The sequence below is a fragment of the Ceratotherium simum genome, chromosome 20 (genome assembly GCF_057802395.1).
Source record: "Ceratotherium simum simum isolate JZ-2026a chromosome 20, ASM5780239v1, whole genome shotgun sequence".
In the NCBI taxonomy this organism is placed as follows: Eukaryota; Metazoa; Chordata; class Mammalia; order Perissodactyla; family Rhinocerotidae; genus Ceratotherium; species Ceratotherium simum.
In genome coordinates this window covers 35,524,719-35,537,626 of record NC_141919.1, presented here as the reverse complement: position 1 = coordinate 35,537,626, position 12,908 = coordinate 35,524,719, and the positions used below count along the sequence as shown (strand labels likewise).

At 39.1% G+C, this 12,908-nt stretch overlaps 1 protein-coding gene across 5 annotated transcripts in view; it reads right to left on the bottom strand.

Moving 5' to 3' along the window:
- Positions 1-12,908, bottom strand: part of SNAPC3 (small nuclear RNA activating complex polypeptide 3) — a 46,297-nt gene that overhangs the window by 22,020 nt on the left and 11,369 nt on the right. For all 5 annotated transcript variants that reach the window (XM_087444619.1, XM_087444620.1, XM_087444621.1 and 2 more), the window contains exons 3-5: positions 11,076-11,160; positions 4,048-4,152; positions 1,771-1,920 (exon numbers count right to left, since the gene is read on the bottom strand). In XM_087444619.1, the coding sequence (XP_087300745.1) occupies positions 1,771-1,920; positions 4,048-4,152; positions 11,076-11,160 (340 nt within the window). The remainder of the gene's footprint in view (positions 1-1,770; positions 1,921-4,047; positions 4,153-11,075; positions 11,161-12,908) is intronic.

The following is a 12,908-nucleotide window of genomic DNA, read 5'->3' as shown; positions in this document are numbered from 1 at the left end:
AGATTGGAGACATAAATCTGGGAGTCCTGGTATTTATAGCTGTGAATCTGGACAAGACCCCTTAGGGAGTATATATAGACGACAGGTCTGAGGATTGATTCATAGGGCTTAATAACATTTATCAATCAGGAAGATGAGAAGCATCTAACAAAGGAATTAAGTCAGGAAGAAAATCAGGTGGGTATAATGTTCTAAACGCCACGTAAAGAAAAGGAAGAAGGAATATTCAATTGTCTCACATGCTGATGAGAGGTCAAATAAGATGAGAGCTAACAGTCTGTGGTGACATCAATAAAAGTGATTTTGGTGGAGCGGCAGGGAACAAAAGTGAGTGCAAGATAAAGCGGGGGGAGAAAAAGAGAAACAATGAATTTAGGTACTATTATTAACTTATTAACGATTACTAACTCTTGAGTCAGTTTGCTGAGAAGGAAACAGAAAGATAAGGTGGTAGGTAGAGGAAGACACATGGTCAAGAAGAGGTTTTAAGATGGATGATATTACAGCCGTCTGTATACTGATGGGAAAGCCAACAGAACGGAAAACGCTGATGATGCAGGACCAAGAGGAGATAATTACAAGAAGGAAGTCCTTGGTTATGCAACCAGGGATGGAATCCAGTGGACAGGCAGATTGGCCTTAGACAGCAGGTTTACTCCATCCATGGTAACAGGTGGGAGGCAGAGTATACGGGCAGATGGGGAAATGTGGGCGAGAGATGATGAAAAATTCTTTTCTGATAACTTTTATTTTCTCAGTGAAATAAACAGCAAGGTTTTCAGCTGAAGGTAAGCCATAAGGAAAAGACGTTGGCAGTTTCAGAAGGAATAAAACAGTTGCCCTGAAAAGTGGCAGAGTGAATCGACTACAAAAGTGCAGTAAAAATATCAAGCAGCACTGAGGCTAAGTGGAAATGTCCAGCAAGCAATTAAAATAACGGTTTGGAAATCAGGAGACGATGTGGCTACACAGGGAAATTAGCAAAGACTGGAGTAGACTTAAAACCATGAAAAGTGAGGGAAAGACCAGAAGATTTCAGAATAAGAAGAACTAAGATGAAACCTACATTATAACAACATTTATGTGGCTGGTGGCAAAGGAACCAACAAAAATAGAGATTGTCATGGTTCCTGTTCAAACTCTATCTCCACTCTAGTTGATCCAAAGACCTTTTTACTGATCTACAGGAGATGCTGCCCCTCTTAAGTAGGCCAGTAAATCTGTGGTCCTCTGCCAGAGTTGTACCAGGTAACAGAATTAGTTCAAGCTTGCCCTATGATGAAATTCAGAAGGATCAAGGCCCTACTACTTTATTGGGCAAGAAATCCCTCTGAAAACTTTGTGTGGCCAGTGTAACACTTCCTTCCTTTCTATCCTTATTCAACGGGTATGTAGGGTTTCTCTGTCCTTTTGAGAGCACTGCCCTGGGAAACACCAGCAAGGACCAACATCAGATGTGATGTTCCTGTTTGGTAGTGGTGTCCTTGGATGGACAGGTCCTTCTACAGGCAGAGAGGTTCTAGGGCGGACTCCAACCCTTGTCTGGGGGCAGTTATGACAGACTGAAACTCATAGAGTTTGAAAGAAAAGAGAATAAACAGCAAAAGAGACCAGCTAGTTAGACAATTAGGTGGTCACTATGACCTTCTTTAGAAGGAAGAGTGTACACAGAATGGCTGAGAAATAACTGGGAGATGAGGAAATCAAAACTGAGTATAGCCCAATCTTTGGAAAAGTCATTTTATGGGGGTAAAAAAAAAATCACCTTACTTTGCTGATGTGCTCAGGTGCTTGGTCAGGAGTGTTGCTGAATTCCCCACCAATCTGGAGGTCACTGACACAGCAAATTGAATCTCTCAGTTCTGTGAGCTTTTGACTGCCCAACACCAGCATCGTCTGATATGGTTTGTGTTCTTTGTGCTAAAAGTCAAACAGTAAATAAATAAGTGTTCACTTAGGGACAAAGCACTTACACTGTAAAACCTGATATGACCAAATAAACATTAAGTTACTAGTTTTCTTAACTTAAGTTATCCCCATAACTTGGTGTTCTAACTGTGTTTTCTTAGATTCTGTATTTTTCTATTTGGCATCCATTTATTACAGGTCCAAACTAATGGTCAAAGTTGTTTATATCTCCCCTGTGATCCAGACTCTGAAACTGCCTCCTTTATTTAACTTTCACACACCAAGGCAATATTTCCCCTGTCCTAAGTCAATCCAGAGCCAGTACCAGACAACTAGCACAGCCCCTGTACCCGAGAGCCCATTGGAATTATTCAAACTAGCCAATCCTAAATTGTTTACCCTGTCCTACCTGGCCTTTTTCACAGAAACCCCAATAAAGGCTGTGGCCTCTGCTTTTCCCTCACTCCTTGCTGCCTCCCAACTGACACTGGTGCTTCTCCCCATGGCCCTGCATAGTGTGGTGTACCCCCTCCTCTCAGGAAATGTAAGTAATAAAAATCTTTCAATAGCACTGGCCTCTAGTGTTGTCACTCAGTCACCTGGGTACACGGGCACAATTGAGACACTTGGTGCTATGGTCTGGATGTTTGTATCTGCCCAAAATTCACATGCTGGGATCCTAATGTCCAATTCGGGATGGTGTTGGGAGGTGGGGTATTTGGGGGAGATTAGGTCATGAGAGTGGAGCCCTCATGAATAGGATTAGTGCTCTTATAAAAGAGGCCCCACAGAGCTCCCTAGCCCCTTCTGTGACCCAGAAGAGAGCCCTTACCTAACCATGCTGGCACCCTGATCTTGGACTTCCAGCCTCCAAAACTGTGAGAAATAAATTTCCGTTGTTTATGCGCTATGTGATATTTTGTTATAGCAGCCGGAACAGACTAAAACACTTGGCAATAGAACTTTTTTTTTTTTTTGGTGAGGAAGATCAGCCCTGAGCTAACATTCATGCCAATCCTCCTCTTTTTGCTGAGGAAGACCAGCTCTGAGCTAACATCTATTGCCAATCCTCCTCCTTTCTTTTCCCCCAAAGCCCCAGTAGATAGTTGTATGTCGTAGTTGCACATCCTGCTAGTTGCTGTATGTGGGATGCTGCCTCAGCATGGCCAGACAAGCGGTGCGTCGGTGCGCGCCCGGATCTGAACCCGGGCCGCCAGTAGCAGAGTGCACGCACTTAACCGCTAAGCCACGGGGCTGGCCCCAAGCAACAGAACTTTTTTAGTTTGAGCTAAAGTTTATAATCAAAATGCTACTAAAATGACATTAGCATAAAGAGCTTTTGGAATATAACTTCATCTAGCAGCACAATCTTTTAAAATTTCCTGAAAGTTACCTCATTGAAATCAAGCAATCTATACACTACCCTCATGTTATAAACCCAGAGGTTCAGTTTTATTGGTTTAATTTAGTTTTGTTTGGTAATTTGAGATCTTAAAATGAACAAGGTAATTAGTACTAACTATATCCCAGATGATTCATAAAAGTCTACTTATTCACAAGTGCAATTTATGTATAGTGATATTTCAATTAAACCTTATCAAGGTTTATGTCACATCTATTTGGGGAATCAAGAATACATACACTCTGGCCTGGGACAGAGTTCTTTTTATTAGAGACTCCTAAGAAATTCCTGGATACCCTCGACCTGTTAGCTTTCTGCATTTTCATCAAAGAAGAGCCATCTTTAGTTAGTTCAGTAAGTTTCCCAGTCTTCTGAACTGGTGAACAAAGGTCACCCTACTCCTTCACCAGTCACCTAACCTGCAAAAACCCCCAAGAACTCATATAATTAGAATCAATGTGGATGTATATATACTTCAGTTGCTTCTAGTGCAGAAATCAGGTATACATTCCAATGCTATAACTGTCATCCTATTAATCAAGAGGTTATTTGAAATCTGACCTTACTTATGATATTCCTTATTAAAACAAAGAACCCAAAAATACAGATAGGATGTAAGATAAGCTAGCATATGCTTGCATTTATTTTGAGCCCTAAGGAATGTGATTATTCTTATAATTAAATGCTTTGACAAAAGTCACTCATATTTGTGAAATCTGACAGGTTTTACCACTGACCTTATGAAATATAACAGGGTACAAGATATTCACAGATAGGATAAGCTCCCCTTCTTCAATCATGTCTGCTGGATTTTCAGGCTTTTTTCCTATGGCATGTGACTCCTGAAGGAGGAAAACGCATTAATAAGAGACCTTAAAATCAGACACTGTGACCCAGATAAGAGGCAGTGTGGAACAGAGGCTATAACCAAGGGCTGGAGTCAGACAGCACTGGGTTTGACTCCTAATTATACTTCGAGAAAACTGTTAAAACCTCTCTAACCTTTAGCTACATATTCTATAAAAAGCAGAAAAAAATTATTTTACAGAATTGTCACTGAGAATGTGTACATAAAGCATCTAATAAGATGTTTGGCACTAAGTGCTTAGCAACTGACAATAAAACAGAAATATCAACTAATGTTGGTATAACATTGGCACTTATAACACTTTTGCATACCTCCTTTCATATTATTATGACATATTTTTGACAGATGAAGCTCAGAGGTTCAGATTTACTCAAGGTAAATCAGTGAGTTAGGATGCAAATACAGATCTGTTTGACTCTAAATAAAACCTTTGCTTTTTACAACATTGTCACATCTTTAATACATTACACCTCCTTCCTATGTGCTTAATAACTATAAAATAGGGGCCACCAGGATGGACTAGATAAGAAGGTGCAAAAGATGTTTTAAAAATAAGTGGAAGTGATGTCACGCAAAATGGCAGAGTAGGAAGGTTTAGGGATCAGTCCCTCCACCAAAGCAACCAATAAGATGGAAAGAGATCGGAATCAACTACTTTGGAACTCTGAACCTGATCAGACACATGTATCAACCAGGGCAGTGCTTGATGAAGGCACAGGTTCTGGTCTTTCATAAGTAAGCAGAGGGTGCAAACCAACTACCATCCTCCATTCCTCAGCCCTGTCACAGGTGTGGAGATAGCAGCCCGTGTCCCTGGAACAGATGGCTGATGCCAGGACAGGCAGTGGGGACCTTGTTCTCCAAAAATCGGGAGTTGTGTGTTTTGGGTGGTCTGGTATTGCCCTGAGGGCCTGGAGCACATACCTGCCTTGGTTTTGGCCCTCTTGTCAGCAGTGGCTTCCCCCAGCAGCAGCTATTGGAAAATTTAAAGGGACAGGACCCTTTTTTTCATTTGGGGAGGCAGACACTTAAGGAAATCTTGGTCAGATCACTGGCTGACCAGAGAGATAATGAAACAGAAACATCAGTGACTGTACACAACAAGGAATACACACATTGGAACAATACTTAGGAAAAGTCACAGACAGCACCAGGCCTCAGCAAGTAAAAAACATACTCAGAATGTCCAGTCCTCAACAAAAACTTATAAAACACACAAAGAAACAGGAAAATCCAGCCCATTCACAAGAAAAAAAGAATCTGACAGAAACCACCCCTGAAGATACCCAGACATTGAAATTAGATTAACACCTGATTTCTCACCAGAAACCACAGAGTCAAGAAGGCAGTGGTTTGACATATTGAAAGGCATGAAAGAAAAAAATTGTCAACCAAGAATTCTATAACCGGCATAACTATCCTTCAGGAACGAAGGGGAAATTAAGACATTTTCAGATAAACAAAAGCCGAGGGAGTTCATTACCAGTAGACTTGCCCTATAAAAAATACTAAAGACAATTCTTCAGGCTGAAACGAAAAGACACTAGACAGTAACTTGAACTCATATGAAGAAATAAAGAACACTGGCAACAGTAACTACTAGGTATATATAAAATCCAGAGTCACTATACATTCGGTTTGTAACTTCTTTGTCTCCAAAAGCAAATGCATGAAACAATATTTATAAATTTATTTTAACAGACACAATATATAAAGATGTAATCTGTGACAATAACAATATAAAGGAGGAGGAGTACATGTATAGGAGCCAAATATCTATCCTTCACGATACTACTGAAATAAAGCTGGTATTATTAAAACTAGATTGTTACAATTTTAAGATGTTCATTATAATCCCCAAGGTAACCACTAAGAAAATAAGTAGAACATATACAGAAGGAAAGAAGATGGAAAACAAAACAATACACCATAAAAATTCAACTAAATACAGAAAAAGGCAGTAATGGAGGAATTGAGGAACAAAAGAAATATATACGTACAAATAGCTAAATGGCAGAAGTAAATCCTTATCAGTAATTACATAAATGGACTAAACTCTCCTATTAAAAAGGCAAAAGAGTGGCAGATTGGATAAAAAACTTGGATCTATCTATACACTTTCTACTAGAGACTTTAGATATGAAGATACAAAGAGGTTGCAACTAAAAGAATACAAAAAGACATTCCACCCAAATAGTAACAAAAAGGGGTGTTGGATGGCTGGGATGGCTATATTAGTGTCAGACAAAATAGACTTTAAGTCAAAAAAGGTTACATGAGGGGCTGGAGTGTAGTGGGTGGGTTCCACGCACTCCGCTTCGGTGTCCTGGGTTCGCAGGTTTGGATCCCGCCAGCGGAACTACACCACTCCTCGGCCATGCTGTGGTGGTGACCCACATACAAAAATGGAGGAAGATTGGCAAAGATGTTAGCTCAGAGCTAATCTTCCTCAAGTAAACAAAGGGGAAGATTGGCAACAGATGTTAGCTCAGGGCAAATCTTCCTCAGCAAAAAGAAAAAAAAAATGTTACAAGAGACAAAAAACGACATTATATGTTAATAAAAGGTGCAATCCAACAAGAAGATACATTAATTATAAACATATATGCAGCTAACAACAGAACCCCAAAATATATAAAGAAAAATTGACAGAATTGAAGGGAGAAATAGACAGTTCTACAATAATAGTTGGAGACTTCAATAGCCCACTTTCAAGAATTAGTAGAACAACCAGATAGAAAATTAATAAGGAAAGAGAAGACTTGAACAACACTATAAACCAATGAGACCTACAGACATACAGATCTTCCTTACCTTACGATGAGGTTACATCCCAATAAACCCAACATATGTTGAAAATATCTTAAGTCAAAACTGCATTTAATACATCCAACCTACCAAACATCATAGCTTAGCCTAGCCTATCTTAAACATGCTCAGAACACTTACATTAACCAGTTGGCAAAATCATCTAACACAAAGCCTATTTTATAATAAAATGTTGAGTATCTCACAAAGCCTATTTTATAATAAAGTGTTGAATATTTCATGTAATTTATTGAATATTATAACAAAAGTGAAAAGGAGAATGGCTGTATGTGTACAGAATGGTTGTCAGTGTATTGGTGGTTCACCCTTGTAATCGTGTAGCTGACCGGGAGCTGCGGCTCACTGCCACTGCCCAGCATCATGAGAGAGTATCATACTGAATATCACTAGCCCAAGAAAAAAATCAAACTTCAAAATCTGAAGTACTAACTTGAAGTACAAAGTTTGCAGGTTTCTACTGAATGTATATCACTTTCACACCATTGTAAAGCTAAAAAATTGTTAAATCGAACCATTGTAAGTCAGGGACCATCTATACACAGAACACTCCATCCAACAACACAGAATACATTCTTCTCAAGTGCACACGGACCATTCTCTAGGATAGATCACCGAGTCTTAATAAATTTAAAAAAGATTGAAATCATAAAAATTATCTTTTCTGATCACAATTCAATGAAACTAGAAATCAGTAACAGGAGGAAATCTGAGAAATTCAGATATGTGGAAATTAAACAACACACTCTTAAACAACCAATCGGTCAAAAAAGAAATCACAAAGGAAATTAGAAAATATCTTGAGACGAAAATGAAAACACAACATAAGAAACATGAGATACAGCAAAAGCAGTACATAGAGGAAAACTTATAGCTGTAAACACCTATATTAAAAAACAACAATCTCAAATCAATAACCTAACTGTACACACCAAGGAACTAGAGAAAGAAAAGCAAACAAACTAAACCCAAAGCCAGCAGAAGAAAGGTAACAATCAAAACTGACTCAAGAAGAAATAGAAAATTTGAATAGACCTATAACAAGTAAGAAGACTGAATCAGTAATTAAAAACCTCCTAACAAGGAAAAGCCCAGGACTAGATGGCTTCACCGGTGAATCCTACCAAACAGTGAAAGAATAATTAACACCAATCCTTCTCAAAGTCTTCCAAAAAGTCTGAAGAGGAGGGAATACTTTCTAACTCATTCTGAGATCAGCATACTCTGATACCAAAGCCAGAGAAAGACACTACAAGAAAACTACAAACCAACATTCCCTATGAATATAAATGCAAAACCCCTCAACGAAATACTAGCAAACCAAACTCAGCAGCATATTAAAAAGATTACATACCACAACCAAGTGGGATTTAGCCTCAGGATGCAAGGGTCGTTCAACACATGCAAATCAATCAATATACTACACTACAATAACAGAATGATAGAAAAAAACACATCATTATTTCAAGGATAAGGATAGACACATAGACCAATGGAATAGAATAGAGAACTCAGATATAAACCTTATATGGTCACCAAAGGTGCCAAGACCAATTAATAGGGAAAGGACAGTCTTCAACAAATGGTGCTAGGAAAACTGGATATCCAAATGCAAAAGAATGAAGTTGAACCTTTACCTTATACATAAAAATTAACTCTAAATGGATCAAAGACTTAAACTGAGAGCTAAAAACTATACAACTCTTAGAAGAAAACATAGGGAAAAATCTTCATAACATTGGATTTGGTGGGGCCAGCCCAGTGGCGCAAGCAGTTAAGTGCACACGTTCCGCTGCGGCGGCCCGGGGTTCGCCGGTTCGGATCCCGGGCGTGCACTGACGCACAGCTTGGCAAGCCATGCTGTGGCTGCGTCCCATATAAAGAGGAGGAAGATGGGCACAGATGTTAGCCCAGGGCCAGTCTTCCTCAGCAAAAAAAAAGAGGAGGACTGGCAGATGTTAGCACAGGGCTGATCTCCTCACACACAAAAAAACAAAACAAAACAAAAAACATTGGATTTGGTGACAGCTTCTTAAGTATGACATGAAACGCAAAGACAACAAAAGAAAAAAAACAGATAAATTGAACTTCATCAAACTTTAAAACTTCTGTACATCAAAAGACAGGGCCGGCCCTGTGGCTTAGTGGTTAAGTGCTCGCGCTCCGCTGCTGGCGGCCTGGGTTCGGATCCCGGACGCGCACCGCTTCTCCGGCCATGCTGAGGCCGTGTCCCGCATACAGCGACTAGAAGGATGTGCAGCTATGACATACAACTATCTACTGGGGCTTTGGGGGGGAAAAAATAAATAAATAAAATCTTTAAAAAAAAAAAAAAAAAGACATTATCAAGAGAGTGAAAAGACAACCCACAGAAGGGAGAAAAGGGGGCTGGCCCTGTGGCATAGCGGTTAATTGCGCACGCTCCATTGCTGGCGGCCCAGGTTCGGATCCCCGGCGTGCACCGATGCACTGCTTGTCAGGCCATAATGTGGCAGTGTCCCATATAAAGTGGAGGAAGATGGGCACAGATGTTAGCCCAGGGCCAGTCTTCCTCAGCAAAATGAGGAAGATTGGCATGGATGTTAGCTCAGGGCTGATCTCCTTCACAAAAAAAAAAAAAAGAATGGGAGAAAATATTTTAAAATCATATATGTGGTAAGATCTAGTATCCAGAATATACAAAGACCTCTTAAAACAAAATAATAGAGACAAACAACCCAAGTAAAAAATTGGTAAAGGACTTGAATAGACATTTCTCCAAAGAAGATATATGAATGACCAGTGAGTACATGAAAAGATGCTCAACATCACTAATCATTAGGGAAATGCAAAACCATAATGACATACCACTTCACACCTACTAGGATGGCTATTATCAAAAACCAGAAAATAAATGTTGACAAGGATGTGGAGAAACTGGAACCTTGGTGCATTAGTGGGGGGAATGTAAAATGACGTAGCGGCTGTGGAAAACAGTTTGCTGGTTCCTCAAAATGTTAAACCTAGAATTATCATGTGATCGAGCAATTCCACTCCTAGGTATATACTAAAAAGAACAGAAAACAGACTCAGATACTTGTACACTAATGTTCATAGCAGCGTTATTTACAACTGCCAAAAGGTGAAAATAACCCAAATGTACATCCACACATGAATAGATAAACAAAATGAGCTATCCATACAATGGAATATTATTCAGCCATAAAAAGGAATGAAGTCCTGATACATGCTACAGCACGATCCTTTAAACCATTATACTAAGTAAAATAAGTTAGACACAGAAGGACAAATATTACATGATTCCACTTACATGAGGGATCTACAACAGACAAATTGTTGGAGACAGAAAGTAGAATAAAGGTTTTACCAAAGGTTGGGAGAAGGGAAAATGGGGAGTTATTGCTTAATTAGTATAGAATTTCTGTTCAGGATGATGAAAACGTTCTAGAAATAGTGGTGATGGATACATAGCACAGTAAATGTACTTACCGCCATTTTAGTGAACATTTGAAAATGGTTAAAAAGGTAAATTTCATGTTATTTCAATTTTACCACAATAAAAAAAAAAATGGGAGCGACAACAGATGCCCTTATGCACTATCAAGTGCCCAACACAGCATCTGACACATAGTAGGTTCTCAAGAATACATACTGAATGAACTGATCATGTCTACTAACACTTAATTCCTCATCACTCATCATCTTGAATTTTTCTGAGGGTTTACATTAAGAGATGATGGATTAGGAAAGAATGTGGTTAACAAAAATCAGGAGTAGAATAAAAATACCAGGAATAGGGTGGTGAAAATGCATGAATTTAGCCTAATACAGAGAGTAAAACCAAACTAAAAGCAAAAATGAAGGCAGAGATCTGAAAGAGTCAAACATGCCACCACTTGAATTCTGTAGGTCTTTTTCCCCTACCAGTTGCCAGTCCCAATGAAGTTTCTCTAGTTTGTTTTCACCTAAGCACATCCAATACAGAGCCACCATCTAGTCATCATTAACACTCACCCAGTGCTGGAGAGTTTACTGTTTTCTGGGAAAAGGTGAAAAAGATGAGACTCTCACCATCTCGTAAGCAAACGTTTCTTGTCTGCAGACCCGATCTATTGTTATGGTTTCTTCTCGATGTTCTAGGAGCTTCTTTCTAACCCTGTTATAGACACAAGAAAAATCAAACTTCAATATTCTTGAAGTGGCTAAGTGCACTCGCTCCGCTGCGGCAGCCCGGGTTCGCAGGTTCCGATCCCGGACACGCACCGAAGCACTGCTTGTCAGGCCATGCTGTGGCGGCATCCCATATAAAGTGGAGGAAGATGGGCACAGATGTTAGCCCAGGCCAGGTCTTCCTCAAGAAAAAGAGGAGGATTGGCATCGGTTGTTAGTTCAGGGCTGATCTTCCTCACACATACACAAAAGAAACCACTTCAATATTCTTTATTGGGTCTTCCAAAGCATCTTTAATACTTAACTTTTTATTTTGAGCTAATTTTGTTTTAGACTTAAAGAGATGCTGCAAAAATAGCATGAAGAATTCTCTTATCTCTCTCACCTGGCTTTCCGGATGTTAACATCTCACGTGATCACAGAATAATTATCAAGACCAGAAAATTAACATTAATACAGTGTTATTAACTATAGACTTTTCTTGAATTTCACAAATTTTTAAATTTAATGCCCTTTTTTCTATCCCAGGATCCTATGCAGGACACCACATTGCTTTCTTATTTCTCCTTTCCTCTCCAATCTTTTGCAGTTCCACAGTCTCTCGTTGTACTTCAGGACCCTGACACTTTAAAGAGCTCTAACAGTTATTTTGTGGAATGTCTTCAATTTGGGTCTGACTGCTGTTTCCTCATGATTAGAGTAAGCTTATGCATTTTTGGCAAGAATACCACAAGAATGATGTCCTCACTGTATCACATTAAGAGGTACATGATGTTAATATTAATATGTCTTATTACTGGCAGTGTTTACCTTGGAAAAGTTCCTGTCTGCCAGGTTCCTACACTAGAAAGATACTTTCTTTTCCTTTGTACTTGATAAGTATTTGAGGGAAGATACTTTGAAACTACACAAATTTTATTTCTCCTCAAACTTTCACCCAGGAATTTTAGCATTCGAAAGTAATTTTGTCTGCAACATTTATTACTGTGCTGTATACCTAATGGTGACTCTCTATGTCTCTCATACATTTCTTCATTGATATTATGAGGAAGACCTGTCTCTTTCCTCCCATTTATTTATTTGATCACTTATATTAGTATGAACTCATAGACATTTATTTATTCTACAGGTTAAAATCTAATACTATTATTAGTTTGTTGTTCAAATTGTTCTAGCTTTGGCCATTAGGAGCTCCTTCATGTTGGCTCCTGTACTTTCAACAAGCCCTCATCCTTCTTTTGAGCATTTCCTTATTTTCTGGTACCATAAGATGCTCAAGGCTCATCCTGTATTTCCCTATCTCAGCCCTGGAATCAACCATTTCTCCTAAGAGCCCCAGTTCCTTTATTGGGAGAGGTGTGTAACAGACCAGTACCAGGCACTAGGTGTTCTCACTGTTATTGCAGTCACAGCTTCTAGGCCCCTCAGCAGAGAGAGGCAGGAAACATACATAGGTATACTAACCCACAAATGTACAAATATCTGTATTTCTGTATGTTCCTATCTGTCATATATTTAAAACCATGAGTTTATACTGATACTTCTAATCCCCAAGTAAAATCACAGGATTCAGTTTAGCCTTCAACCTTTCCTTGTTTTTCTCCACAAGTAAGACACCCAGCTCCTATTATCTATAATCTACTAACTTATTTGTTCAATTCTAGAAAATATAGTTTCAGAATTGCTAATCTACACTTCTGTGAGAAACACTAACTCATGAACAGTACTTTTTGT